At 33.4% G+C, this 27,953-nt stretch overlaps 1 protein-coding gene across 6 annotated transcripts; it reads left to right on the top strand.

Annotated features, from left to right (window-relative positions):
• The first annotated feature begins 56 nt into the window (after window positions 1-56).
• On the top strand, window positions 57-27,571 carry LOC106052126 (prolyl 4-hydroxylase subunit alpha-1-like). 6 transcript variants are annotated; one of them, XM_056019575.1, is made up of 15 exons: window positions 82-297; window positions 728-803; window positions 4,355-4,554; window positions 12,349-12,503; window positions 13,743-13,904; window positions 14,591-14,778; window positions 16,156-16,207; window positions 16,320-16,498; window positions 17,015-17,188; window positions 17,975-18,045; window positions 18,218-18,317; window positions 18,551-18,604; window positions 21,654-21,719; window positions 22,330-22,398; window positions 24,652-27,571. In XM_056019575.1, exons 3-15 carry the CDS (start codon window positions 4,391-4,393, stop codon window positions 24,817-24,819), a joined length of 1,602 nt encoding a protein of 533 aa, XP_055875550.1. In that variant the 5' UTR covers window positions 82-297; window positions 728-803; window positions 4,355-4,390; the 3' UTR covers window positions 24,820-27,571. The 6 variants fall into 6 exon arrangements, with proteins under 6 accessions (XP_055875548.1, XP_055875549.1, XP_055875547.1 ...); XM_056019577.1 differs by having other exon boundaries at window positions 117-231; XM_056019573.1 differs by lacking the exons at window positions 728-803; window positions 21,654-21,719 and adding an exon at window positions 21,100-21,162 and having other exon boundaries at window positions 57-231.
• Window positions 27,572-27,953: the final 382 nt, after the last annotated feature.

Here is a 27,953-nt window from a genome sequence, read left to right as displayed (position 1 = left end):
CTGGAGTTTGAGAAGCTCGCAAGTGGGAGAAAAAAAAAAGGTAAACCTGGTGACTAGAGTACACTCGAGTTCTACACAGCTGTGAGCAACATAAGAAACGTACAGCGCTTCTTCCCATTGGCTCACGTTTGTCTAGAAACTTTCCAGATTTTAGTCACGTAGGCACAGAAATCTGCCAACGTGTTCATTGCTTGAATGATTCTATATTACCACTGTTACGTGGATTTGGAAGTACAACTACTGGACTACTAAACTAGAATACTAGGACGTCTAGATCTAGATCTAGCCTAAATCTAGGTGTAGACTCTTGATCTATCATAAATCTTTATCTAAATCTATTTAGATTATTTAGACATAAACTCTATATTGAGTCTAGATCTAGATCTAAGTTCTAGTCTAGTACAAAAATCATTAATAATAATAATAACACTTAGACTTAGTAGATCTATCTAGATCTAGAATTAGAATCTAGTTTCACTTAGACTTATCACTTAACTTTAATTTTAACACTAAAATAATGTCACTAACAGTACTAACACTAGTAGTAGTAGTACTAGTAGATCTAAAATCTAATAATAAATAACACTAATTGTGACTAATAACAGTTACAGATCTAGATCTATCTAGATCTAGCAGTAGATTAGTCTAGATTTAGAAATCTAAGTCTTAATACTTAATCCCATTCAATCATTTTTTTTATCAAGCTATTATTTTTATATAAATCTAGACTCATTCAATTCATTGGATTGGCTATTCTTAATTGTATAACTAGGACTGTCTGTCACTAGGTCTAGGGCCAGGGGGTAAGTAACAATCAACCACTTATTAAACGTATTTATACTTATTAGAATCTAGATCTAGATCAAGAATCTAGATCTAGATTATAATCTATTTCAAAAAATCTAGATATCAAGACTCTACTAATTTACTAATATAGTTATTATATAGAATCTAGAAGTAACTATTTATACTTATTTATAGATTCTAGATACCAGATTTAGATCTAAATATAAATTTTATTTTTTATTCTATAGTCTATACTGTCTATAGTATAGCGCTAGGCCTATATTCCTATATTCTATATCTATTATTATGTATTACACTAGATGACTACACTCTACTCTCTAGTAAGTAAATAAAGTTTGTAAATATTGACACTCATTGCGGAAATTGCCTAAATATTATATAATATATGATTATTATGATAGAGTTCTACTAATATTATATATATATATAATATATATATATATATATATATATCTACATATAGATAATCTAGTTATAGAAGAATCTATTAGATTTAGGAATCTAGATCTATAATACACTTCTATACTAGAAAATCTATATAGAAGTCATAGTATCTCTATACTTTCTAGTCGTCTTAATTCTAATCTAGGTCTAGATCTAGGACTAGAGTCTAGACTAGTCTAGAGATATCTAGAACTAGATGATCTAGATCTTGTAGACTATTATCTAGATCTACTTCTAGATCATTAGTAGATCTAGATTCGATAGGGCCCAATAGACAACTGAATGAGGTCCACAGAAAGATGAAAGTTGTTTTTTTTCTTCGTAAAAGCCAGTTTATCCCATTGAATAATTTAATTACTAATAAATTCCCCCTCACTATTGTTTTTAAAATGTTTCTATTATAATCAGTCTTCTATGATGCCGTGAATGAGTCAATGTATGATTGTTGACACAGCTTGGCAAAACAAATATCAATAACAGTCATAGTCTTGATACATAAGTCATGTAATATATCAAAAAATACTTATTTTACAAACATATTAACACTGGGTTCGATTTCTATACCATTTATAAACTTTATTATAATGCCTTTCAAGGTCTAGTAGGCCAAGTTTCGTTTTAAAGTTTCTTACCCACAACCCTGAGACTCCACGACATACTGACATAAGTATGGGTATCAATTAGTACATTTTATGTCTGATTATTAATTTAGACAGTGTTGCAATTAGTATTAGTTACATAGTTTTTCACATGCTCATCTGTTAGATTTAGGATGAATATTTTATGTGTAATCAGACATTTGAAGAAGAATGAACTGAGGCATGATGCTGTAAGAGAGGCAGCACAATCATATTTATATAAAATTTACAAAGTTATAAATATGCACCCAACCTGAAGATTCCAATTCAGATTATTTATAAATAGATTCTGTACAAAGACAACTGATCAACAACGATGTGTCATTTGTTTGATTGTGATTCACTGTGTTACCAAATTTAGCTTAACTAAAGTGCCATCTTGTAAAAAACTTGTTAACGTCATCAAACGTTAATTGACATTGTATGCCAATCAGTAGAAAATGAATATTATTGCAATGTGCCAACAGTGAATGAAAAAGCTTCTAAGTTTTCATATATTAATGCAAATATCGCGGAGCAAAAAAGCACAAATGGTTGTGGAGAGTTTGATTATGCGCCAGATTATGCAATTCGGACAGACTAATCAGGCTGTGTCGGGGGTCCGCTATAAATATCGTCTTCTATGGCATGTGAAGGGTCCCTGAACTAAAAAAGTTTTGAAAGCCTCTGTTTTAAATAGATAATATTATTAGATCTAGAGATTTTCTAGAATAGATTTACCTTCTTGTAGTTTTACTACATCTAGAAATCTTCTTTTTATTAAGTCATTTACAAACTTTTCTCTCTACTGTCAATAAAGGGGACTAATTCATCTTATTGTAATTTCAGTAAAGTAAAATTTCTTTCCCTTCTTTGAGATACCAAACAAAATAATTAATTACAAATAGTTAATAAACTAATTGGTTAATTTTTTTTAATTGATTCTTGTGTTGGGATGTAAAAGAAATAATTGTGCAAAATTTCAGCTTGATCCAAGATTGTGTGTGGGAGAAATAATGTGTACTAAGTTTTTACCAGACAGACAAGGTGCGTTGATATAAAGCTTTGTAAAAATTGATAGATTTTAAATAGATATATATCTATGTACTCTAAGGCTAGAGATCTAAATCTCTTGATTTAAAATCTTAGTAGTAGATATCTGATCTAGACCTAGATGTACTTCATGAAGCTAACCTTCATGATTACCTCTATAATACTAGATTTATCTAGATCAGACTTTTAGTAGATCTAGTAATTTATCTATGACTAGATCTTGATTCTATACATCCTGATGTGTTTATTGTCTAGATCTAGTACATGTCACTCAACCCTAGTTAGCTAGGTCTGGCTGTGACAGAGGCAAGGAGGGGGGAGGTGCCCCTAACATTAACAAGGTCCCAGAAGGAGCCCCGCTGCCAACATTTTCCTGCATTCTGAACTAAAAAAAAACATCATTCTCCTGACACCTACAATGCACTATTTCTCTTAGCAAGAGGAACATAGGTCTCATTTATAAAGTAATATTAAGATAAGGTGGGCGTTTCAGCTACAAGTTTAAAAGCCATTTTAGGCAGTACATGTATAACATGTGTACCTTTGTAATGACTTGACCATCTTACCATCATCCTTAGTTCAGCAAGACATCCTGTGCCTGTTTTGGTTAAGCAAAAGATGTCAACAGAAAGTTTTCTGTCTCTAGGGATAAATTTGACCATTCTGACATTAGAAATATGGGTAGTCTGTTTAATTCTACATTAGAAATATGGGTAGTCTGTATAATTCTACATTAGAAATATGGGTAGTCTGTATAATTCTACATTAGAAATATGGGTAGTCTGTATAATCACATTGTTGAAGGCATATTTTATTTAAATGTCTTTATATTCAAAAGAACGCTTTGAATTAATTTTATTCCAGTCTCGTCTGATGAAAACTGTATGAAAAATCCTACTTGAGAAAACATCGCTTAATTATTATTATTATTTATTTTGCGCATTGGTAATAATGTGGAATTTACTTTATTTTTAATCAAATATGGGCTAATATTCTACAGTGCAAATACAACAGAATTTTAAAAAATCAAAGATAAATTTGCTAACCCCACTGCCCACAGTAAGTGTCCCACTTTTTAAAGAAATGCTGTTTAAATGCGGGTAAATGCTTCAATACTACTACTAGCCTTCAATTTATAATATATACAGAAGATCTATTTCTCTATATATTTTATATATAATTCTATTATATATATCTGATCTGATTATTTTGTTACTAACTTTTTCCACATCTGTTCAAAGGGTGGATGAAAATATGGGAAATAACCTTGCAGTAACATTAAAAAAAAATTATTATTTAACAAAAAAAAAACCCATGTAATTTCTCTTTTAAAGTTAATCTATGTTTATGAATAAAATGAGTGAGATATTGATTGAGCTAGAGATTTTAACCTTTTATGTGCACAAAACATTACTGTTGAATGTTTGTTTCAGAGCAACAGCTACTGTGACAAATTGAGAAGGACAGTCATGTATTCCCTTATTTTCTTAGTTTTCCTTCTGGTTCAAACTAAGGCAGAACTGTTCACCTCAAGCGCTCACTTACAGACAGCATTGTATGCAGAGAGAGATATTGCAGATCTCCTGAAATCTTACATTCAGAGAGAAGAAGACAGGTTGTCTAGGATCAAACAGTAAGTTTTTGTTCTTAATACATATCAAATTATAGCTTTTTTTTTTTAAAATATCTTTTTGACAAGTTTTAATGTTGGATGATGAGGGTTAATTTCTAGTTTCAGGACTTAGTTGTTGAGCCACATTTTGTTAGTTTTTTTTTGCTTGAAACATTTGGAGTAATGTATAGAGTTTCAAAATCTGTAAAGTACTTTCAAGATTTTATTTTCCCCCCAAAAAAAACACAAAAAAAAAGAGAGATACAAGAAGCTTTACCTATTGATGATCAGGAAATGTTTTTTACTATCGTCAACCTTGATGAAAGAATAGAAGAGTCTCAGTTATAATTCACTCTACTCTTTTTTTTTCTTGAAAACTATAACTTTATCACTTGCATAGTGTCAGCATTTGTTAAGTTTGTACATAAAGAAAACAATTACTAGATATATTTTATTTTCTGTGAATGAACTACTGGGTTTTTCAATTTATTTACATGCACCTTGAGCATACATGTGTTTTTTTTAACAGGGAGTTAAATAAACATAGGAAACTAGTCGACCCACAGCATAGCATATGCCGCTATTTTGCAGGGCCAGCCTAAGGCCACTGTAAACCATGCGACAGCAGTGGGCCCGCACTTTCATAGGACTCGCGCTTATTTTAGGTGTAAATTATTAAATTAAGCCATTTAATAACTTATAACAGATTTCCAGCGGCTTCCTGATTTACCAGGAGCTCCTGGAAATCTCCTGAAATTGCAAAATATACAAAAAAGTCCTGGAAATCTCCAGAAATTTTAAAAATCTTTTGAAAACTCATAAAAATCTCCTGAAATATAGAGACAAAAAATTTACATTTTTGGGGTGTCATTCAATTTGGAAAACGCCAATCCTAAGCGCGATAAAAAAAAATGGCATTATGCAATACCCTTAATTGTGAAATCTGGTGAAAGAAGCTTCTCGTGCCTCAAACTAATGAAGAATTACTTGAGGTCAATAATTCTCGAAGATAGATTGAAAAATTTAGTAATTCTTGCTATTGAGTGTGATCTATGTAGGAAACAGAATTTTTATGATATACTGTATGACTTTGTTACACGCAAGACTCGTAATTCTGTACTTAGTAAAGAATGAATAAAATGCGAAGACAAATTTATTTTCTAATACAAACTCTTAATTTTCACTTATTATCCATATCCTTACCCAAACTTGGCCCTGCAAAATATGTTTCGCATAGGGCCCCACAATGGTTAAATTTGGCCCTTCTATTTAGTGACGAGTGAATACAGAGTAGATTACTTGTATCCCCCCCTTTTTTATTTGCCGCTAAAGTAACGTGGAGTAACTTGAAGAAATAAAAGAGTGATCTTTCCTTTACTTCTTGTCCAAACTGTTGAGCCATGAAGAGAATTATATATATAGATAATTATTAGGTGCTCTAAATGTGTTCCAGAGGAAGTATTTCCAACTGACAAAGTGCAACAACCCACAGGTTTCTTAAGTCCTCTAGTGCTTGTATCCTATGCAAAAGATAGTTTCTGCAGATATGCATGCCTAAGCTTTTTGGTAGAAATTTGGTCTAGAAAATTAATGAGTTAATACTTGTATTACAACAAAATAAAGTGGATAGTTGAAAATTTGTATCTTTTAATGCTAAAATTAAATAAATGGAGGTAATAATAGTTACTCTCAAAAAGCAGTTTTTCAAAGATTTTACCCTTCATGCTTATATACTAGAAATAAATGGGGAGGTGTAAGATGGTTATTGTATTGTAGCCTTTATGGATACATCCAAAAGAAATAGAGGTGGAGAGAAATGAATCTAAAAATATAATTGTTTGTTTCAAAATAAAGTTGAGATATTAGTTTTTGTTTTCTTATATCCTCTACAGCTACAATAAATATAGGTAATTAAAGTAATTCAAACAATATCAACACCCAAAGCTAAAAAGAATAAGCTTTTGAAAAACACTTTGCATAAAAACACTTTGTTAAGATACTGATTTATACATAAGAAAGATGTGCTCTAATAATTTTCTATCAGTTTTATGCGAAAGCAACCCTATACAATTTATATGAAAAATGAGTTCATGTGGTTTCTCTGTATGGGTAACAATAGAATCGATTCCTGGTCTTATAAGTCAGTAGTTTTCATTTGACTTGCAAGTAAAATAATTCACATTGTTCCATGAAGTCAGAGTTGGCCTGATGGAATAAAAGGGCGAATCTTTAAAGAATGTGCTGAACAACTAGCTGAACCTTTCCAAGATATTTTTTCTACTTCATTACTAAACCATGAGGTACCACCTGTGTGGAAGTCATCTATAATTGTACCTGTGCCAAAGGTTTCCAAACCGAAGGAAATGAATGACTATAGACCTGTTTCACTTACTTCCATTGTGTCTAAATGTTTAGAAAAATTGGTTAAAATGTTTCTTCTGAATGACCTTTGTAATAAGTTAGACCCTTTACAATTTGCTTACCAAAAGGGTAAAGGTGTAGACGATGCCATCCTAAATATTTTAAACTGTGTCTACAAACATCTGGACTTACCGAACACTAAGATTGTTCTTTATTGATTTCTCATCAGCTTTTAACACTATACAACTTCATTTACTCATTGAAAAGATGAAAGCGTTGCAGATTAGTCCATACATAATATTATGGGCTAATGAATTTTTGACCCAGAGAGCTCAGAGGGTTAGGGTAAACAATGTTATATCTAATGAACGCATAGTTAACACAGGGGCGCCCCAGGGGGCTGTGACATCGCCATTGTGGTTCATTTTGTACACCAATGATTTTCAATCTGATAGTTCTTGTTGCTCCTTCACAAAATTCGCTGATGATGCGGCTCTTCTTGCCCTGCTCTCAGAGAGCTCAGACGTAAATGAGTATTTCAAAGAAATAGAACACATTGAAAAATACTGTAAAGATAATTTTTTATTATTAAATGTACAAAAACCCAAAGAAATGATAATCAATTTTCGTAGGGACAAGAAGGAAAATGATATTGTTTCCGTAGCTGGAGAGACTATTGAAATTGTGCAAACCTTTAAATACCTTGGTACTATCCTAGACAATAAACTAAATTTTACTGCAAATACTGATTATATCAGCACAAAAGGGCAGTAAAGATTACGATTATTAAGAAAACTGTCCTCGTTTAATGTTAGCGAAAAGGCCTTGGCTATGTTTTATCACGCTCACATCTGCAATATTTTAAGTTTCAATATCACTGCCTGGTATGGCAATCTGAGCATTAAAAATAAAAATAAACTTTATAGAATCCTAAATGCTGCTGGCAAAATCATTGGCAAAAAACAAACCCCATTTGGGCAGTTGTTTGAGACAAACATCTATAAAAAAGCTAACAAGATCCTCGAAATAAAGAATCACCCTTTGTGTCAGGATTTTGTGATTTTACCATCACAAAAGAGATACAAGACGGCGATAGCAAAGACAAACAGACACAAACACTCTTTTGTTCCCCTAGCAATCAAATCATCAAATAAGAACAATCTGGTATAAACTCTGTCACATGTAAATTATGAGTGAGTCTGGTGTGAACGTACACTTCGGTTTCTTATAGTTATGTTTTTTTGTTTGGTGTAATGCACAAATTGTAAGACAAATTTCCTTACGGATAATAAATATTATTATTATTATTATTATTATTATTTATGCAAATGAAGACAAAAGTTCTCAACCTCTGCACAAATAGCTATCTTGAACAAGGCTGGGCATAGATCTTATCTTGAGCTAGCCTGGGCAAAGATCTTATCTTGAGCTAGCCTGGGCATAGATCTTATCTTGAGCTAGCCTGGGCATAGATCTTATCTTGAACAAGGCTGGGCATAGATCTTATCTTGAGCTAGCCTGGGCAAAGATCTTATCTTGAGCAAGCCTGGGCATAGATCTTATCTTGAGCTAGCCTGGGCAAAGATCTTATCTTGAGCAAGCCTGGGCATAGATCTTATCTTGAGCTAGCCTGGGCATAGATCTAGATCTTATCTTGAGCTAGCCTGGGCAAAGATCTTATCTTGTGCTAGCCTGGGCATAGATCTTATCTTGAACAAGGCTGGGCATAGATCTTATCTTGAACAAGGCTGGGCATAGATCTTATCTTGAGCTAGCCTGGGCAAAGATCTTATCTTGAGCAAGCCTGGGCATAGATCTTATCTTGAGCTAGCCTGGGCATAGATCTAGATCTTATCTTGAGCTAGCCTGGGCATAGATCTTATCTTGAGCTAGCCTAGGCATAGATCTTATCTTGAACAAGCATGGGCATAGATCTAGATCTTATCTTGAACAAGCCTGGGCATAGATCTTATCTTGAACAAGCCTGGGCATAGATCTTATCTTGAGCTAGCCTGGGCATAGATCTTATCTTGAGCTAGCCTGGGCATAGATGTTATCTTGAACAAGGCTGGGCATAGATCTTATCTTGAGCTAGCCTGGGCATAGATCTTATCTTGAGCACGCCTGGGCATAGATCTTATCTTGAACAAGCCTGGGCATAGATCTTATCTTGAACATGCCTGGGCATAGATCTTATCTTGAACATGCCTGGGCATAGATCTTATCTTGAACATGCCTGGGCATAGATCTTATCTTGAGGAAGCCTGGGCATAGATCTTATCTTGAGCTAGCCTGGGCATAGATCTTATCTTGAACAAGCATGGGCATAGATCTAGATCTTATCTTGAACAAGGCTGGGCATAGATCTTATCTTGAGCACGCCTGGGCATAGATCTTATCTTGAACAAGCCTGGGCATAGATCTTATCTTGAACAAGCTTGGGCATAGATCTTATCTTGAACAAGCCTAGGCATAGATCTTATCTTGAGCACGCCTGGGCATAGATCTTATCTTGAACAAGCCTAGGCATAGATCTTATCTTGAGCACGCCTGGGCATAGATCTTATCTTGAACAAGCCTGGGCATAGATCTTATCTTGAACAAGCTTGGGTATAGATCTTATCTTGAACAAGCCTGGGCAAAGATCTTATCTTGAGCACGCCTGGGCATAGATCTTATCTTGAACAAGCTTGGACATAGATCTTATCTTGAACAAGCCTGGGCAAAGATCTTATTTTAAGCTAGCCAGTTCATGCAGTGGCATCATTCTGTGTTAGTCTTGACATCACCAACTAAAATACTTATTGTGTAAACTTAGTCAAACTTGCTTTTTGATAGCTAGCAGAGTTGATGGGTGGACTTGTGTGTGTGCTTGAGGGAAGTGACATTTTGGCTCTTCAATTTAGATCTAGTAGGAGTATATCTGTATTTCACATGTAACATACACTATCAATTTGGCATACTTTGATTTATGCTACATCTATAATTAGAGGGCTTCACTATTTTGTCATTGGATCAGATAATTTTTTTTTTTTGGTGATATGACATTCTTAATCTTTGGCCTACTTTCCCTGATGTGTATCATAACCCCCTTCTTTTTTTTTTCTTTCTTTTTTTTTTGCCTTGTTTGTAAATGTTTTTCTGCATTAATGCATACACAAGATAGTTCTGGGTGACAGTGATATAAATCTATCTAGATCTAGCTGGAGGGTGGCTTGCTTCACTGATGTCAATTAAAAAAAAAAAAACTTTCTATTCTAACAGCTTCCCAAATTAATGTGTAACAAGCTGAGAACGCTACAAGTTATGAGACTCAAATATCAAGTTATTTGAGCTCTTTTATAAATTCATGGGCACTGTGTGTGTCTTTAACTTTCTAATGGTATTTGAATAACCTATTAGAAAAAAGTAAACTCCATAGTTGACTGGTGGGTTGGCTCAGATAAAGAGTGCTGTGAGGTCTACCAATTAGATCATAAAAAGACTGTTGCAAGCTATTGTGTAAAGGTTATCTAACTCCTCCATCTCATAGGACTGTTGAAATTGAAGCAAATATCTGAAAAAGATTAAGTCCTGACATGTTATAAGTTAAATCTATAAGCTGTTATACAAATCCAAAGTACACTTAAACTTTAAAGCAACTTGTAACCAGCTAAATATGCTGTCTACTAATAGTTTTATTATATTAAATTATATAAAAAATCTAGATTAATTTTCTGCTTCAAACAAACCTTTGCATACACTAACCATAACTGAGTGCCTTGGTAAGTCATTTATTTTAGTCTTACTTAAAAAGTTGTTCATCTTTTGTATAGCCCCATGGGTGCTCTATTCCACAACTTGGAACGTCCAGTAGAGACATTTTAACAATTCCATAGTTTACCCTTGCATAATGTTGTTTCATTTTTTAGGATTAGTACTATTTCAGTGAATGCAATTTTGAGTCGTAAGAATTATCCTACATAATCTGCATCTAAGATCAATGAAACTAAAAGTAAATCTATGCCAACTGTCACCATGGCTTGGCAGTGGATTAGGTTAATGGACACATACTCTTGTTTCAATTGAGTGTGTAGACTAGTTTTCTGGACATATATATATATATTGCTAGCTTACAATACGTATCACACACAAACACCATTTAGGCCCAGTCGATAGACTATCCTTGATAGGTGTTTCCAACAAGTACTTGGTTCAGAAGACTAGCCATACCACTGACCTGTACAGCTTGTGAGTCACATTGCTCAGTAGGTGTTGGATTCAGTGAAAGGAGTGGAGACAGTCCTGTGTAGGCAGGAGGGGTACAGAGCTTGAGAGGAGTGAACTTGCTTGACCTTTAACCCTATACTACTAAGAGCTCAGACTGCAATTAGTTGTTTTATTTTTTAATAGTGTTCTAAACAAAGAGTGGCTGACATGCAAGTAGATTGAGTTGAGTTGAGTACCAATTGAAAGATTAACTCCAAATCAACAAACCATTGTAAATTGTTTACACTTTGTTTTTAGAACATCTTATTTGTTAAGTATAAAGTCTTTGAATTATTTGGTTTAATCCTCTTAGTCCTTATGCTTCCCCTAGTGATATAATACATTTTAGTTTGTCTATTCTTTGTGTGCTGTCTCTAGTACTTTGTACTATTTTAAAATGTCATCTTCAATTACACTTACATTTTAATAGCCAAAGACATTTATTGGAACTAATTTCTGAATTAAAACAAGTTGGAAGTTTTCTCATGGTAGCTGATAACACAAAGAAAGTTGTCTTTATATGTTGATAGAACTAATCCAGTTTAGATGGACTAGAACATAAGATTACATTGTAGTTGTGTGACTAGCGGCCACTAGGGTCACTTGACAGTGTCCTTCCCATCACTCATGGCAGCTGATGAGAGGCTATTACATTTCTGGACATGAGTGTGACACAAGAATACTTCACACTTGTTCAGCCCTGGAGGTGCTGCTACTGGAAGCCATTTTCAATTACTGCCCACTTCCCCAGCTTGATGGATTGTAACATGACCCTGTCTTCCATCTGATCACATCATTCTGAGCTTGTTTGTGTGTGTGTGAGTCTCTCATTTCTGCAAAACCAGACATTGTTAATAAGGCAGGTTTATAGAAGTGATATAAACTATGACAGTCTAGCACAAATGTCTTTGGTTGAATTGGAAGGGGAAATTCATTAATAATAAAAACACAACAAAATCCAAAATATAACATGAACAAATGGAGGTGGTGTAGAAAAATTATTTTGTTTAATAAAATCCTCTTTTTTAATGATCCCAATGCTATGTACTCATGTGAAAATGGACTTGACTTATTCTAGGCTATTGAGTTGCCATCTAAGTACTTTGTTGCTTGACCTCACATATATGGATTTAACTTGTTTAAAGCATACTATTTTTTTTTGTTCACCAACATTAGTTTTTATTTCCTCTTTTCTTTATTTGCTAGACTGGCTGAAGATTATGAAGAGCACAGCAAACTGGCTTTGCAGAACCTGGACAAGTATCTTGGAAACCCCATCAATGCTTTCCTCTTGATCAAAAGGTTCACACTGGACTGGGACCGAGATGTTATTCCTGTCTTGGTCAACAACAGTTGGGATTGTGAGTGGATGTAATCAATACTTTTTTCATTACCTGAAGCCATCTCTGTAACATGGGATGATTTGTTTTGTCCCTCTAATGTTTCCCTCCGATGATGTCATGCTCCCCATGCACTCAATCAAAGTCTAGCTTTGTCTGAGAGTTTTATTTCCTGTCTGATTCTGTTTAATTCTGTGTTGTTGTTTTTCTGCCTTTGGCCTTAAAGCAAGTGGTCCTCAACCATTTTAGCAGTCACTCTTTTTTTTTTACTTCGTATAAATTCAAGACTAAGTATTTGGATAAAAGAGGAAAATAATAAAGCAATGTTACTGGGTTAAAAAATGCTTTAAATAATTGCAACTTTTTTTTTTTACCTTCTAAAATCTCACTTTGTAGTAGTTTATGTAAGGTATTTGTTTTTGAATCAGAAGATTAAGAAAGATTTTCAAAATTTTCTTGAATTTGAAGTCCCAGCAAATCTGACACATATGGAGCTGTTTTATCTACTGGGTGTCAATAGTAATTCTTTTTTTTTTTTGGCGTGCACATTCCTTTTGAGAATACATTTTCTTTAGGCTTAAAGTAAACATCTTGTCATATGTGACTATTTTATCATGAATATTATGTTTTCTTTTTCCCCACAGTATGAAACTTTATAAGATTGCCATTAGTGGACATAAGCTGTTAAGGATTAGAAAATATAGAGTAATTTAAATATAGAATTGTTCACTTTAGTTAGCATCAGTTAATTAGTGATGTGATGCACAGAATAACGTGCTAGAATAGCTACACATTAAGTAAACATTTGGCTCTAGTCTTTAGTGGAGTAACCATCATTATTCTAGTGTTAGTGAAATGATGGCTAATTTTAGAGTAAACAACAGAATTTGACTATGATAATCCTCCTTTTATCTCTAAATAAATATTAGTTGATGTTCTGCAATCTGTTTCAAGTATATCTTAACTATTGCTTTGTTTTGATGTGTTGAAATCTCTTACAAAGTACTACAAAATACTTTAGTATTTTGAACAAATCAATAATTTCTTCAAGATCTGCAAACTAAAGAAAATAACAAATAGAACGAAAGAAAACATACTCATTTTTTACACCCACTATTGAAATATAAAAATTTCACTTATAGCTATGCTGTTAGGAAAGGTGGGGTGGTTGTGGGTAAATAAATATAAATGAAAATACAAGATTTTTGTCTACGTTTGTGGTGGCACTGATTGCCTAACATGTATTCTCTATTACTCTAGCCATGTACAAAGAAATAGAGCAGGTGCGGTCAGACTTGCCAAGCCATGAGGATCTGAAAGGGGCTGCCTCTGCTCTGATGCGTCTGCAGGACACTTACCAGCTGGACACTTCTAAGGTGGCCCAAGGAGATCTGAGAGGAATAGTCTCCCCTGTGTTATCAGGTACTTAATCAGTTTCATTTTTAGATTGGCAAGGAAAGGATAAGAATGGGCATTAAAAACAAAGTAAAAAAAAAAATACTTATTATTTAAAAAAACAACAAAAACTAAATGAAAGACATGAACAAATGCATGTTGGGAAAAAAATTCTATTAGAGCTGGTTGGACTCCTCGCAACTTGATATATGGTTACTGTTGCCAAATAAACATTTGCTTGGGCCACTTTGCAACAAAGTAAAATGTTCAGTAACGTAATTGAAAAAAAATTTTTCCCTGTTTTTTTGGTTCAATTTTTTTAATGTCTGGAGAATTGTTTAAATCATAAGATAGAATTATATTTTACAATTTGGAGTTGCTTTGTACATTTTGTTTGATCATGTCTTGCTCTATTTAGTACAATTATGCATTGGTTTGTTTAGTTAATATTAGCCAATCTGACTTAATATATTTGTACATGTATGCATTGGTTTGCTAATATTAGCCAGTCTGACTTAATCTATTTAGTACATTTATGCATTGGTTTGTTCTGTTAATATTAGCCAATCTGACTTAATAATGCATCTTCACTCAAACTAAACTTTGCATTGACACAAATCATAAATCCATTCATATTGTAGTTTGTGTTTGCTAGCTCTGTGCCATAACTTGCATGTTCTTGTGTTTTAACACTTTCACTTTCCTAACACCAGCCGAGGAATGCTTTGAGCTGGGCCGCCTCTCTTATAACCAGGGTGACTACTACCACACTATGCTGTGGATGGAGCAGGCCTGGGACAAGCAGGAGAAGGCTGGGGGTGAAGGGAGCAAAGATTTTTTGGAAGACCTGGAAGACGCAAAAGTTGAAATCTTAGATTACTTAGCATTTTCTTATTATAAGGTGAGTGTGTGCTGTATCACTAGTGCCTGTGCTGTGTCTTTCAGTAGTAGGCTTGAGACTTCACTGGTGATGTGGGATCTTTCAAAGTTTAAAAAAGGCATGCCTATTGGATCAGTTATCTTTTTAAAGTTTGAATATGTCATTTCTTTTTTGCATCAAGATGTTTAATGAGGAAGCCTATAATTTTAGCTTTATTTACTAATATTGTGTTTTATTGTTTGATAAGCATCATCTAATATAGGTGAAAGACACAGTCTTACTCATCTAAGGAATTTTACAAACAAAAGCATGTAGAATGTTTCCCTTGATAGACTCTAGAAAAAAATGTGTGCTTCATATATCTCACCATGAGCAGCCATGTCAGTAGGAAAGTTCTGGATTATTTGAATGGATATGGTGAACTAACATGTGTAACATACTCTGTGCATCTGTATCTGAGTATGAGTTGTCTAACCCTGCATGAAATCTAGGCTGAAGCACCTTGCCTTGTGCTACGCTGTTTACACTCTGATCTCAACTTGCTTCAGCCGATGAATGCTTCCTCCTGGGACGTCTCAGTTACATAGAGAATGACTGGTACCACAGTAACTTGTGGATGCAGGAAGCATTGGTCAGGGAAGAGAAGGAGGAGATCAAGTCAGTCAGCAGGGCTGACACGCTGGACTACTTGGCTTACACATATGCTGCGGTGAGTGCTTGAAAATGATTGTGTGTTGCTTACCTCACATCTGGGCGATTTGATGTTGGATGTGGCCACTCTATGGTCTCATAGCTACTGTTCAACTGCTGGAGGTTTATTCCTTATCAGTTTTGTTTGTTGTTTTTTTTTTCACCTTTTTTTTGCTTTTCTTTGTTAGAATTGTTTCAGAAGTTTGGAAATATCAGTTTAACACAGGACACTTATATCATGTTCTGATACTTGGATATTGCTAGCACATAGTGAAAGTGTTACAATAGGGAAATCATTCAAGCACATTCTGTTTCTCCAATTTTTTAGAGATTTATTTGTACATTGTTAATTAATTTAAAAGTTTGGACCTTATGCTAGGTCACTCTCAAGAATCAATCTATTAAACATTATACACTGTCACCTTATTTTTCATTAAGAGACTAAATAGTATTAAGATAAACAAACTCAAATGATTTTCTTAAAACCTATTTTTTTTTTTTTTTGAGCTATTAGTTAGATAGTTAAAAGTCTACGGCATTGTGTTGTTTTAGATTAATTCAAACTTCACTAAGTTACCCAGCATTTTAGAATAATGGAGTTACTAATTCAATATTTGTAAAGTACAGATTTATCACATTTATAGTTAGGAATATAAATAATTTGAAATAATAGTTTTGTTTTCACAATCTATATCATTTTACTTTCAGCTGGGTGATGTGGCTCAAGCCCTGGAACTTACCAAGGAACTTTTAACCTTAGGTTAGAATTGTGTGCAGTTATGTCTATAATTATTTGAATAGTTATTTGTTATAATACTGAAATATGTTCAAAAGAAACTATTGATGATGAGATACACCATGCCCTCTTACAGATCCTAACCATGAGAGAGCATTGAATAATAAAAAGTATTTTGAAGCAATGCTTCGTGACGAGCCCAGGAAGACAAGATCAGCAGAGGAGAAGCCCGGATACCAGTTAAATCGAGATGAGTACAGAAATTCAGAGGAGTTTCTGACTTATGAGGCTTTATGTCGAGGAGAAACTACCATGGTAGTTATATTAAAACTTTTGACTCTAACTTTGCTAAGTATAGATCTAGTTCATGTCCCAATATTTATAATTTAAACCGATCAGAACAATAAAAAAAAAATTGTTACATTATTTCCATTGAAATTGTAGCAGCAGTAACAAATTAGGAATAAAAACAAGTATATGACTAGTAGTAAAACTAAATCAGAGACTGTCCTTGCAATAGGCAGCTGTATAAAACGTCATAAAGAGTAAATCTCAAAGCAGTTCTATTTTTAAGACAGTTATTGTCATTAACAAAAATTACACCCCCTATAGTAGCAGATGTGGAGGATTTGATGCTATTTTCCCATTGCTCAGGCATTAAAATAGCCTATAGTCTAAGCAGCAGAAAGCTGATTACAAGAATAAGAATGTAAGAATATTTTTACAAAAATATTTGCTTCTTCTCAAAAATGTTTCAGTTTGATAATATTTCCATTTATACATTTATGTAGTTTTAATTTTATTTTAAACTATGTTTTTGTTGGTCTGCAGCCTTTGAAAAATGCCCATCTATTGACCTGCAGATATGTCACCAACAATCACCCTCTATTATTGATTCAGCCAATCAAGGAAGAGACTGTTCACCTGGATCCCTGGATTGTAGTATATTACAATGTAATGAGTGATGAGGAGATTAGCACAATTAAACATTTGGCTACCCCAAGGGTAAGGTGAACAAAAAACCCAACCGAAACTGAATGTGCTTTTGAAATTTCTACATTACGTTGTATTATAGCTCTAGAAGTCTTGAGGGTGCAAATAGTAAAAAAAAAGTAAAGTTCCCCTTTAAAACTTTTGCCATCTATGGTGCAGTTGATGTAAAGGGTCAGCACAATGACCTACTACCTATACTTATGCCCAACTAATGTCAAGAATACATTAGAACTGGGTGGACTCAGGTGCCCAAAGATCCCAAAATTTAAAGTCCCAGTCCGCATCAGGATTTGAACCCGGGACCCCTGTTTGGAAGTCAAATGCTTTACCACTCACCCACCCTGCCTCCTTAGGGTGCAAAGAGAAAACAGTAATCTAAAAAAAAAACTAATTAATAAATTGAGTGTAGATGTCGACTATTCTGAATGATGAACATTAATTGCACATTTAATAACATGTTTCATTATTGTTTATCTATAATGATTGACCTTAAAAAAATGATTTTGATAGTTAACCAAAGAAAAGAATGTTCCATATAGTATTGTGTTCCTTTACAGCACAAGTGTATTGTAAATGTTTGTATGATAAACACATTTTATATTCTGAATGAATTAGCACAGTTATGGGGTTTTAAATTATGTTACAAAAAGTTTAACTATGTGTCAGGAGGCTTTTTGTTTTGTTAAGTCAGGTTTGCATACAAATAGATTAAATGTGACTGTGTCCATTCCTGTTTATATCTTCATGAACCAAATGGAATGAGTTGACTTAAAATGTGTTTCTACTTATTCTCTACAGTTAAATAGAGCAACAGTGCAAAATTCTAAGACTGGAGCTTTAGAGACTGCCAACTATAGAATTAGTAAAAGGTACGAGGAAACATCTTTGCATTCTTTTTCCTTTATGAATTTTACATTCTAATAGTAAGGATTTTGTAAAATTGTTTTCTAAAAGTAAGATTTTCAAAGGCTATGTATTAATGTTTGCATTTTAGAATTAAGTGTCAAATAAAACATTAAACTATACAATATTTTTCTCTAGTGCTTGGCTTCGTGGAGAGGAGCACCCAGTTGTGGAGAGACTTAATCAAAGAATGGAAGCTATCACTGGATTGGACTTAAATACAGCTGAAGAGCTGCAGGTGGGTGGGGGGGCTGAGTACTTTTTATGAGTCTATATAGGCTTACAGGCTTTAATTATTTTTGTAGACTGACTAAAAGACTAAGTAATAAAAAGTTAGGTAATAAAATTGTGCTATACTTGAAAGTAAGGGGATTGTTGGGCTTAGGAAGTCAGTAGTAACTTGTTTGCCTTGCATTTCTGAACATTTTGTTTGTAGTTAATTTATCTTTATTATTTTATATTTTGTTTCAGATTGCTAATTATGGATTAGGTGGTCATTATGAGCCTCATTTTGACTATGCAAGGGTAGGTACATTTTTATAAACAATTTTATATTGTTGACTTGTAAATTTGTATGTGCTTATGGTGAGGTCTTGTGCATCTTTTTTGAAGCCAAGCTTTCTATATAACTTGATCATATTGTGAGGGAATTTTTTTTAGTTAAATTATACCTTTTACTTTGTTTGTCTAAATTGATGATAATTATTAGAGATGCAAAATTAACTCTTTGACTCCAGAATTATTTAGTATGTTTGAACAGTATTAATATTTTCACCCTTTCGGAGATTGAAAAAAATGTTTAAGTTTATTTAAGGGCTACTATACATACGTCACGGTTCCAGTTAGTACTCAAGGAACATTTATGCCAAGTTTTATCAAGATTGGTCAAACGGTTTTGATTTTTATGTGCGACATACACCCATACATACATACATAAGCCTTACTTTCTGCGTTATAGTATACTAGTCGACCGGCGGTGTAGCATACGCCGCTATTTTGCAGGGCCGGCCATAGGCCACAGCAACCTATCCGACTGCAGTGGGCCCCACACTTTCATAGGACCCGTGCTAATTCTATGTGTAAATTATTAAATAAAACCATTTTATAACTTATAACAGATTTCTCGCAGCCGCCTGTTTTACCAGGAGCTCCTGAAAATCTCCTGAAATTGCAAAATATATGAAAAAGTCATGGAAATCTCTGGAAATTATTAAAAATCTTTTGAAAAGTCATACAAATCTCATGAAATATATAGACAAAAATTGTCATTTTGGGGTATCATTCAATATGGAAAACACCAATACTACAGGCGATAAATAAAAATGGCATTATGCATTAGCTGTAATTGTGTAATCTGGTGAAAGAAGCTTCACGTGCCTCAAACTAATGAAGAATTACTTGAGGTCAACAATTCTCATAGATAGATTGAAACATTAATGTATTGTTGCTATTGAGCGTGATCTATGTAGGAAATGAAATTTTCATGATACATTCTATGACCTCGCTACATGTAAGGCTTGTAAAGTTCGTGAAATAACTCTATCCGCAGAAATAAAAGAGTGATCTTTACTTCTTCTTCTCGTCCAAACTCTTGAGTGAAGAAGAGAATTTTATCTATAGACTAGTTGGATATTGCCTGTGGGCCTCAGTTTGTGTATTACTAATCTAGTGGATTGGTTTTATATATATGTCAAACTAAGATAATGTTCCTTTCAAGTTTTTGTCTTTTGCCACGAAAATAAGTTTTGCGAAAATGGGTTTACCCGTTAAGCAGATACATCCATATCTATTAAAAAACGAAAGTAGCGCGAGATGAATGAAATATAAAGTACAATTAAAACGGGTTTACCCTATTTGTTAAATAAATGGGATTATAAAGTACGTCAGGATGTCTAAATTCGCAAATATAAGGAACAAATTTATGTAAAAATACTTTTGAAACACAAATTTGAAGGTTAATTTTATTAAATAATGAAATCAATAGACTATATTTGTATTTTCATGTGTCAAAGTAAAAAAACTATCTGTGCAAAGTGTAGTTCTTAAAATTAGATCTAGATTCTTTCGTTTTAAAACCCATAAAAAGGAAATGACATGCTGATGAAAATTTTTTTTTTCAATATTTCTTTTTATTTTCACCTAACTTGATATATAAGACATTTAAAAACACATCAAATGATTGTCTTTAGCTCATTATCCATATCATTACTATCCAGATCAATCTAAAATAAAATAGAGCTTTTTAAGCCCCCACTTTATAAACATCTCTAGCACTGACGCGCACTAGGGCCGGGTCAAACCAATGCTAGGAGTGTCGTTATGGAGTCAAAGAGTTAATTCAATACAGTTATGATGGAAACCTTTTACTATTTCTTTTTAAAAAAAACCCAACAAAACTGTTAGATTGTTGTAGGTTAAAAGTAGCTCTTTCAGGCCTTCCAGTCTATGGGGCACATGATGTAAAGGTTATCTGTTTCTTTGGTTGGTGGTTAATGAGGTTATCATGTGGCCAGCACAACTACCAAACTGGCTTTATTTTCCACAACTAATGTCAGATACCAATAGATTTGGGTCAGCTCAAGAAAAGAAAAGATTTGAATAAAGAATTAGTTATTTATCATATTATTTTTCACTGGCACAACTTGTCACCTCACACAGTAACAAATGTTTCACTCTTTGATGTGCTTCATTACTTGTTAAGTTCATCACCTGGGAGTCTGTGTTATCTCACTCCATTTCATTCAACTGTATATCACTTGAATCATTGGAGCCAATCCTTTGACATTGAATCATCAAGCCAAGTATCATCTCATTACAAGACTGAAGAAGTTACGTTTGTGCTACTCTATCCCTTCAGTCACACAGCTTATTGGAGTCAGTCATGTCCCCTGGACTCAATCATGTAACCTAGTCTTAAAAGAAACATTTTTTGACCCACTCTCTCATTTTGTTTGTTTTCATATGGGACACAAAAATCTAAAGATTTTAAGGAGAGGCACACATTGTATGTTGTCTTTCAGGGAAGGAGGCTTAGTGCATTTGAGCTGGCAAATGGGAACCGTGTTGCCACATTTCTAACCTATGTAAGTTGTGAAATACAAAACTTGCAGTGCCTTTGCTTTGTGTGTCTTGTAATGCACACAACATGAAACATAAGATGCTCAATGTATTTCTCCCAGTCACCATACTGTCAGCTACTAAATTTGTTCTGTGCATTACAAAGCTTTGTCACACAGCTGCTGGGTGCTGATGCAATAATGAGACAGTCAGTTGAAGATTTAGCTTTACATATTGCAATAATTCATCAGGCATAGTATTCAATTTGTATGTAATGGGAGGGGGGGGGGAGTAATTAGATTAATTTTAATTGATTTTTACATTTTTCTAGCACATTCCTGTTGAGTTTTTGATATTTTTAGACTTGATGAAGCCAATAAATTCTTAACCAGTCCAGGAGAAAACATGTTAAATTATCAGCTGACTGTTTTATTATTTTAAAACATTTATAGTTCTAGATTTAATATTTAGGCTAATTGTACATTTCTTACTCCTGGCTGCATGGATCATATTGTAGAAAGAAGAAAAAGATGCTTTCAAGTCTCTGGGAACTGGTAACAGAATAGCCACTTTTTTAAACTATGTAAGTTTCTAGATCTGATAAAAACTCAATATTTTCAGCAGATGATGTTTTGACTTGTTTTCATTATTTGAGGACATTCAAATAACAAACTAAGTTGTACACTTCCAATAGTTAAAGTGGCATGCTGGGAAGGCAGTGGATAGGCTGGACTGTCAAATAAAAGTGTAATTTTTTAAATATAAATCAGTCTGGCTGTTTGGTTATTCATTGATTAAAAGCCTTTTTTTTTCAATTCACCCATATAAATGAAATTTTAAATTATTTACAAATTTAATGCTTTATTTATATTTTGTGGTATTGCTTTTTATTTCATTTGTCTACTGTACCCACTCACTGTTTTACATCTAGGCAAAGTTACAGGTACACATAATATATATAGCCGTCCTTAAATGTCTCTGAATATATTGTTATTGAACTATAAATGAAAGTCTTTCTGATCATGTTGTTTTAATGTCATCTTCCTTACCATTAAGGACTTTAAACTGCCCCACAAAATACATAAAGAACGATAGAGCCTAAAAATAAAAATATCTAATTTGTAGACAGTGTTTTTTTTATTTTTCTACATTAGATATGATCAGTTTACTAAATACATTATATCTCTCTTTAGATGTCTGATGTTGAGGCTGGTGGTGCTACAGTATTTCCTTACCTTGGATTGAAACTATTTCCTAGAAAGGTTTGTATTACTTGGAAAAACATGTACAGATTCAATGTAAAAAAAAAAAGGATCTCTGCAACAAAAATGACTTGTCTATTCCTCTTCTTCTTCTAGCCAGCTTTTTACTGCTAAGCTGTGAGCTCTTTTGCAGACTGTGCCAAGGAAAAATAGTATGCTGGGCTGTAGTGGTAGTAGAGTCTGCCTAAGGTGCATTAGGAAGGGGCATTCAAAAAGGATATGGGTGCAGTGTCTACAAAGGGGGAGTTGTGGGGAGTTTTTGTTATTAAGATGGTAATGTAACAGAGGTGTGTGTCTTGTTCTAAGTTGAAAGATAGTAGATTGCTCTTTGTGGGGGAGGAAGTTAATACTGTCCCGTTTGTTAGGCATGGTCATTTCTTTGTACATGACTCTGCCTGTTTCCTGATGCCAATTGATTGAGCCACTCCTCTTTGTGATTATTGACTAACATTGACCTTAGGGTGAGGTACAGGTTTATCTGGTTATTCCATAGATTAGCATGCCTTTGATACTTCATCAGCCTTTTTATTTCCCATGATGCCAATGTGTCCGGGAATCCACTGTTTGATATTTAATTTTGACATCATCTGATGTATTATCTTAATTAGTGTTATCAACTCTCTTGGGCTGTTTGGGGTGCTGCTGTTAAGTGCTTGCAGAGTGAATTACGAGTCTGAAAAGACAACAATTTCTGATGGTGATTGTACTCCTTCATGTAATTTGTTTTCGACTGTCTTCAATGCTATTGTAATTGCCTCAATTTCGGCTTGGAAGTTTTAGCAGTAGTCATCACAGGGTGCACTTATTTCAAAGTTTTTATTTTTGGGGAAGGCACCAAGACCAGCATTGATGGTGGCTTTAAAGGCCGATCGTCTGTCTATATATGGATAGCTGTCTTTGGATAACTTTCAATTGTTTCAAGCGTGCCTACTTTGAGCTCCAGTGGATTAAATTCTTTTCTTACAGTATTATTTAATAAATGTGATTTAATGGTTTGTTGTTTGTAGTTAAGTCCAGGAGTTATGTTTTAAAATCTGGTAATTTTTTCTCTGTTTTTGAGTAGATGGTGTTTTAGGGCTAGTCAGTGAGTTGGAGCAGAGTTCTTTGCTTTTTTTGCTTGTTTTTCCTATTTCTCTGTGTTAGTAGTTTATTAGGATGGTCGTCCTCCAATCCTCTGTATCTCTCAGTAGCTTCTAATGCTGCGCTGTTGGGCCTTAACTTAAGAGGTTTACTATTGGAGTTTATTTCACAGGCTTCTGTAGGAGTAGTTCTCTTACTTACACTGATAAGATGCAAGGCTTGGTTTTGGATTGTGTCTAATGATGATTGATAGGTTTTGTTGGTGGCTACTTTTATGGATAGTTATCCATTACAGATCTGACGTATACAGTGTATAACTGTCTTAAGGTTTTCTTTTCAGCTCCCCATGATGTTCCTGCTAGGTGTTTACTTTTATTTTTCTATAAAAGTGTGTAGATTGAAGAAGTAATAATGAGAAAGCCAAGACTTAGCAATCTTAAAGTTACTATTGCAAACCTCTGTGTACAAAGAAACTTAAGTAGTGTAACAGATGAGGCTTAAGAATAGTTCTTAGAAGTTTGTCATTGGAGTGAAAAAAACAACAAACTTAGCTCTTGCCTCATAATTAAGACAAATGACATCATTACAATAGCATGTAAAGCAAGAAGACACATTAAATAGTAGCTATTCAGAACAAAGCCCCAGTCTTATAAAAAAAAAAATAATTAACAATAACCCATAAAAAAAACATACCCAAAAGTAGATTTGTAAAAGAGAAATCCTCCACCCATTTGCATTGGCTATCTTGTCTCATGACTTAAGCTATCTAGCATTTTGTTCAAAGCTTATATCAACCCACTCTGTCTGGTACAAAGTTTGTACATGTTTTTTCTCCCACACCCAATCTCAGATCATGTTGAAATTTTGTACAATTATTTCTTTTACCTGACAACACAAGAATCGATAAAAAAAATTTTACCTATCAGTTAATTAAATATTGGTATTAATAATAAGTTGTGGTATAAGCTGAGTTAGTCACCTTTATAGGGCGCTGCTTTAAATTGTAATGAACAATCTATAACTATACAATAATTTTCTAGTCATAGAAAGAAAAACAATTGGTAAAAATATTATTAATTGGACAGATTTATTGTTGTTGGTCTAGATCTATTACAAATTTATTAACACGTAGAAGCTTTGTTTTTTTTTTTTAAAGTATTTTTATTTTCTCAGGGCAATGCAGCATTCTGGTATAACTTGTACAAAAGTGGGGAAGGCATTTTTAACACACGCCATGCTGCCTGTCCAGTGCTGGTTGGCTCCAAGTGGGTGGCCAACAAGTGGATTCATGAAAGAGGCCAGGAGTTTAGGCGCCCCTGCAGCTTAAGTGAATATGAATGACAGCAATTAGATTCCTTTTAACATAAACTTTTAAAGAAATTCCTTATGAGCGATGTCAAAACCACTATTATATTTTTACTTTCTTTTTGTATGAATTATTAGATGAAAGTGTGTCACTGATTGTAATTCTGTTCAACTAAACCACTGAGTGATATGTATTCACTTAGACTCTTTGGAAGAACATTTTCATGAAGTTAACTTTGTTCAAGCTGTCTTTCTTCTCTTTTAACTTATACAGACATGGCTGTGTAGTAGAATCAACATTTTTCCGTCCAGTTTTGAAAATTGATTCTACATTCTGTCTTTTTTTTGGAAGGCTTTTTTTTTAAAATCTTAGATTTGGTAAAACATCAATTTATTTGGATAAAATTGTGTTGACATAATGCATGATTTATAAATTGTGCTAAGAAAATGTTATATCTAAAAAAATTCTGTCCTGTAGTTCTTTGCTTTCAGAAGCTCTGAAATTTCTTTACCTGAAATGCTACCACTATGTAGAGTTTTATTGTGCTCTAGTTTTAGATTTTTTAAAATGCTAGACATTGATTGTCATTGCTTTCATTCCAAATGTGTGTAAAACAAAAAATGTGACTCATTTTCATCTGCTGAACTTTGAACACAGTCCAGGTAAAATTCTTATATCCAGCTACTAGTTAATGTCAAGTTTCCTCAAGTCTCCACAGTCATGAATTCTCACAGACCTACTTAAGGGTTGATTTGTTTTTGGAATAGTTTTATTCAAACTGAGACAGTCATTTCAAATGTGTGACATGTCAGTTTGACCATATCAGAAATTGTTGTACATTGAGAAACATATTGTGAATTTTGTAGAAGCTTTTCTTAGAACTTCATGCCATGTTTGTGAAATTTTACTGTTACTTCAATGTTTGTGACCACATGAACAACACATTGTTAGGTTGTACTCCCTAAACTGGATTGGTTTTTTTTGTTTTTTGCATAGTTGAGCCTCATTTATTGAATTTCTATTGTGAACAATTTTTTAAAATACATTGTTATACATTTTTTATACTAGACCTGCTGAATATTTGTATTTGACTCTTGTGATTAGCACTGCTGAAGTTTTCTTATAGAGTTTTAACTAGGCTCAATCTTTTATCATGGTGCTATGTTGCTGATCTATATTGTTGAATATTTTGATATGAATGAGTTTTCAGATATGTCCTTGATAAGCTGTTAGCCAAGTAATTTTGATATAAGCATTGTGTAAGAATTGGATTGATTAAAATATTTAGACTTTACTTGGTAAGCTAATCAATTAGTTACTTTAATTAAATGATATTCACTTTATTTGGCCATTTTGCTTTCAGTCTTAATAATTGGCTCATTGCTCAGCAGCCTATGTAGCATCACTGTGCCATAAATCAAACTTTATTCAGTTCATGTTCTTCATTGTGTGTTTTGTGTTACTAACTTCAATATTCTTAAGTGCAAATAAACTGAAAGAAAAATGCTCTATAATTTTTTAGCCAACATACTTGCACTACTTTCCATTTGCCTTAATTACCAAAGAGAAAATGTGAGAAAAAAAAAAATCAAAATTAAGTATCCAATGTCACAAAATTTGGTTTTGTTCTTGCTTGAGTGTTATGGAAAGTGAGTAATCATGTACATGGTTAATATTTTGTACTGATGCCAGAACCATGTAGTATTTTTCCATTGACTTTGTTTCAGTTTGTTTTCCCATAGATAATTTATGCATATTATTAAGGATAATGGAAATGTGTGTGGTAAAAAAAAAGCAACGGTGATTACAAATGTTGTGCATCAAGGATTGGCCTCTTTAGTCACACAAGAAGTTGCAAAGGGAAAAGATCGTCTCTCTCGGGAGAGATGTAAAATGCATGCCATAGAGAGAATGGAAATGTGTCCCATCTTTATCTTCTTTACTTACAGGTGTGAGCTGCTTGTAAATTGATTACTCTAGTAAACAGCTAGTTAACATTATTTCTAAGGATGTCACACCTTTTAAGAAAAAGTTTTTTTTCCAAGAGAAATATCTTTGTAAAAAAAATGTGTTCATTTAGATGTTTATTATATGAATTTCTTTTCTATTTTTATAATAATACAATTTCCATTTACACTTTTTTTGTTTCTATGTTATGATGTCAGTATCAGCTAGTTTATTGTAGTTTATAGTTAGATTGGTAAGTGTCTTGCTGTTAATGTGACAGTAATGGTACCATGATTATTTATTGTACATTTGACTATTTGATCCACAAATAATATTGTTATGTTTTTTGTAGGAGCTTTTATGAATGAAACATGATATCTTTTTAATATACATCCATCATTTGAGGATGTTTGCATTTGCAGTGTCCTTTTTATATGACCTAAATCTCCACTTTTCATAGGCTAGTGAAGTAGTGATCTGACCTAGGCCAGGGGTGTGATTACTTTTCAAAACAAGAGTTCTTTTTTTGTTGCTGATTAAAGTTCAAACTGGAACTTTTTGCTAAAAGAATTGAATATTTTGTATTCCATTCCTTTAACTTCCTAAGCAGGGGTACATGAATAGGCACATAATTTGTGAGACAAACTTGCTTCCATACTTCATAGGTTGAAAAAGGTCCCATGGTCAACCAGTCTATAGCAATATTCTCTTGTCTTCCACTGTTAACATAAACTTGATTTTTTTTTACTTCATTTTATCAAGAGAACAAACATTGAGCACTTTGTTTTATCTTCTGCTAGTATTCTAAAAATCCGAATCAAATAAAAGATCCAAACGAAATCAGTGAATGTTATTGTTCTATATGTTGGTTGAGCTTCTTGCTGCCTTCATTGGTTTGAATGTTTCATTAGCTTACAGTTCTTGAAGTGGAGCTTACCATCGGAGTCACGGAAACTTTTGGCATTCTGAAAGCAAACCTTTTTGTTTTTTAAAAGTAGAAATAGAATTTGGCAGTGGCGTTACTAGGGTGCGTTAAAATGAATATTGATTCTATTTCAAATTTTTGGGAGTATTTTTTTCTATGAATCGTTACTATAAAAAGTAGAATTAGACTTCAACGAAACATGTTTTCTTTTTTTTAGGCTTTAAAGACTTATAGACTTTACAGAAAAGGTTTTACATTTTACTAGTGACGCCCAACTAGACCAAAAAACAAAATACT

The sequence above is a fragment of the Biomphalaria glabrata genome, chromosome 2 (assembly GCF_947242115.1).
Source record: "Biomphalaria glabrata chromosome 2, xgBioGlab47.1, whole genome shotgun sequence".
In the NCBI taxonomy this organism is placed as follows: domain Eukaryota; kingdom Metazoa; phylum Mollusca; class Gastropoda; family Planorbidae; genus Biomphalaria; species Biomphalaria glabrata.
The sequence above is the reverse complement of the archived record's forward strand: the minus strand, read 5'-3'. Positions and strand labels throughout refer to the sequence as shown.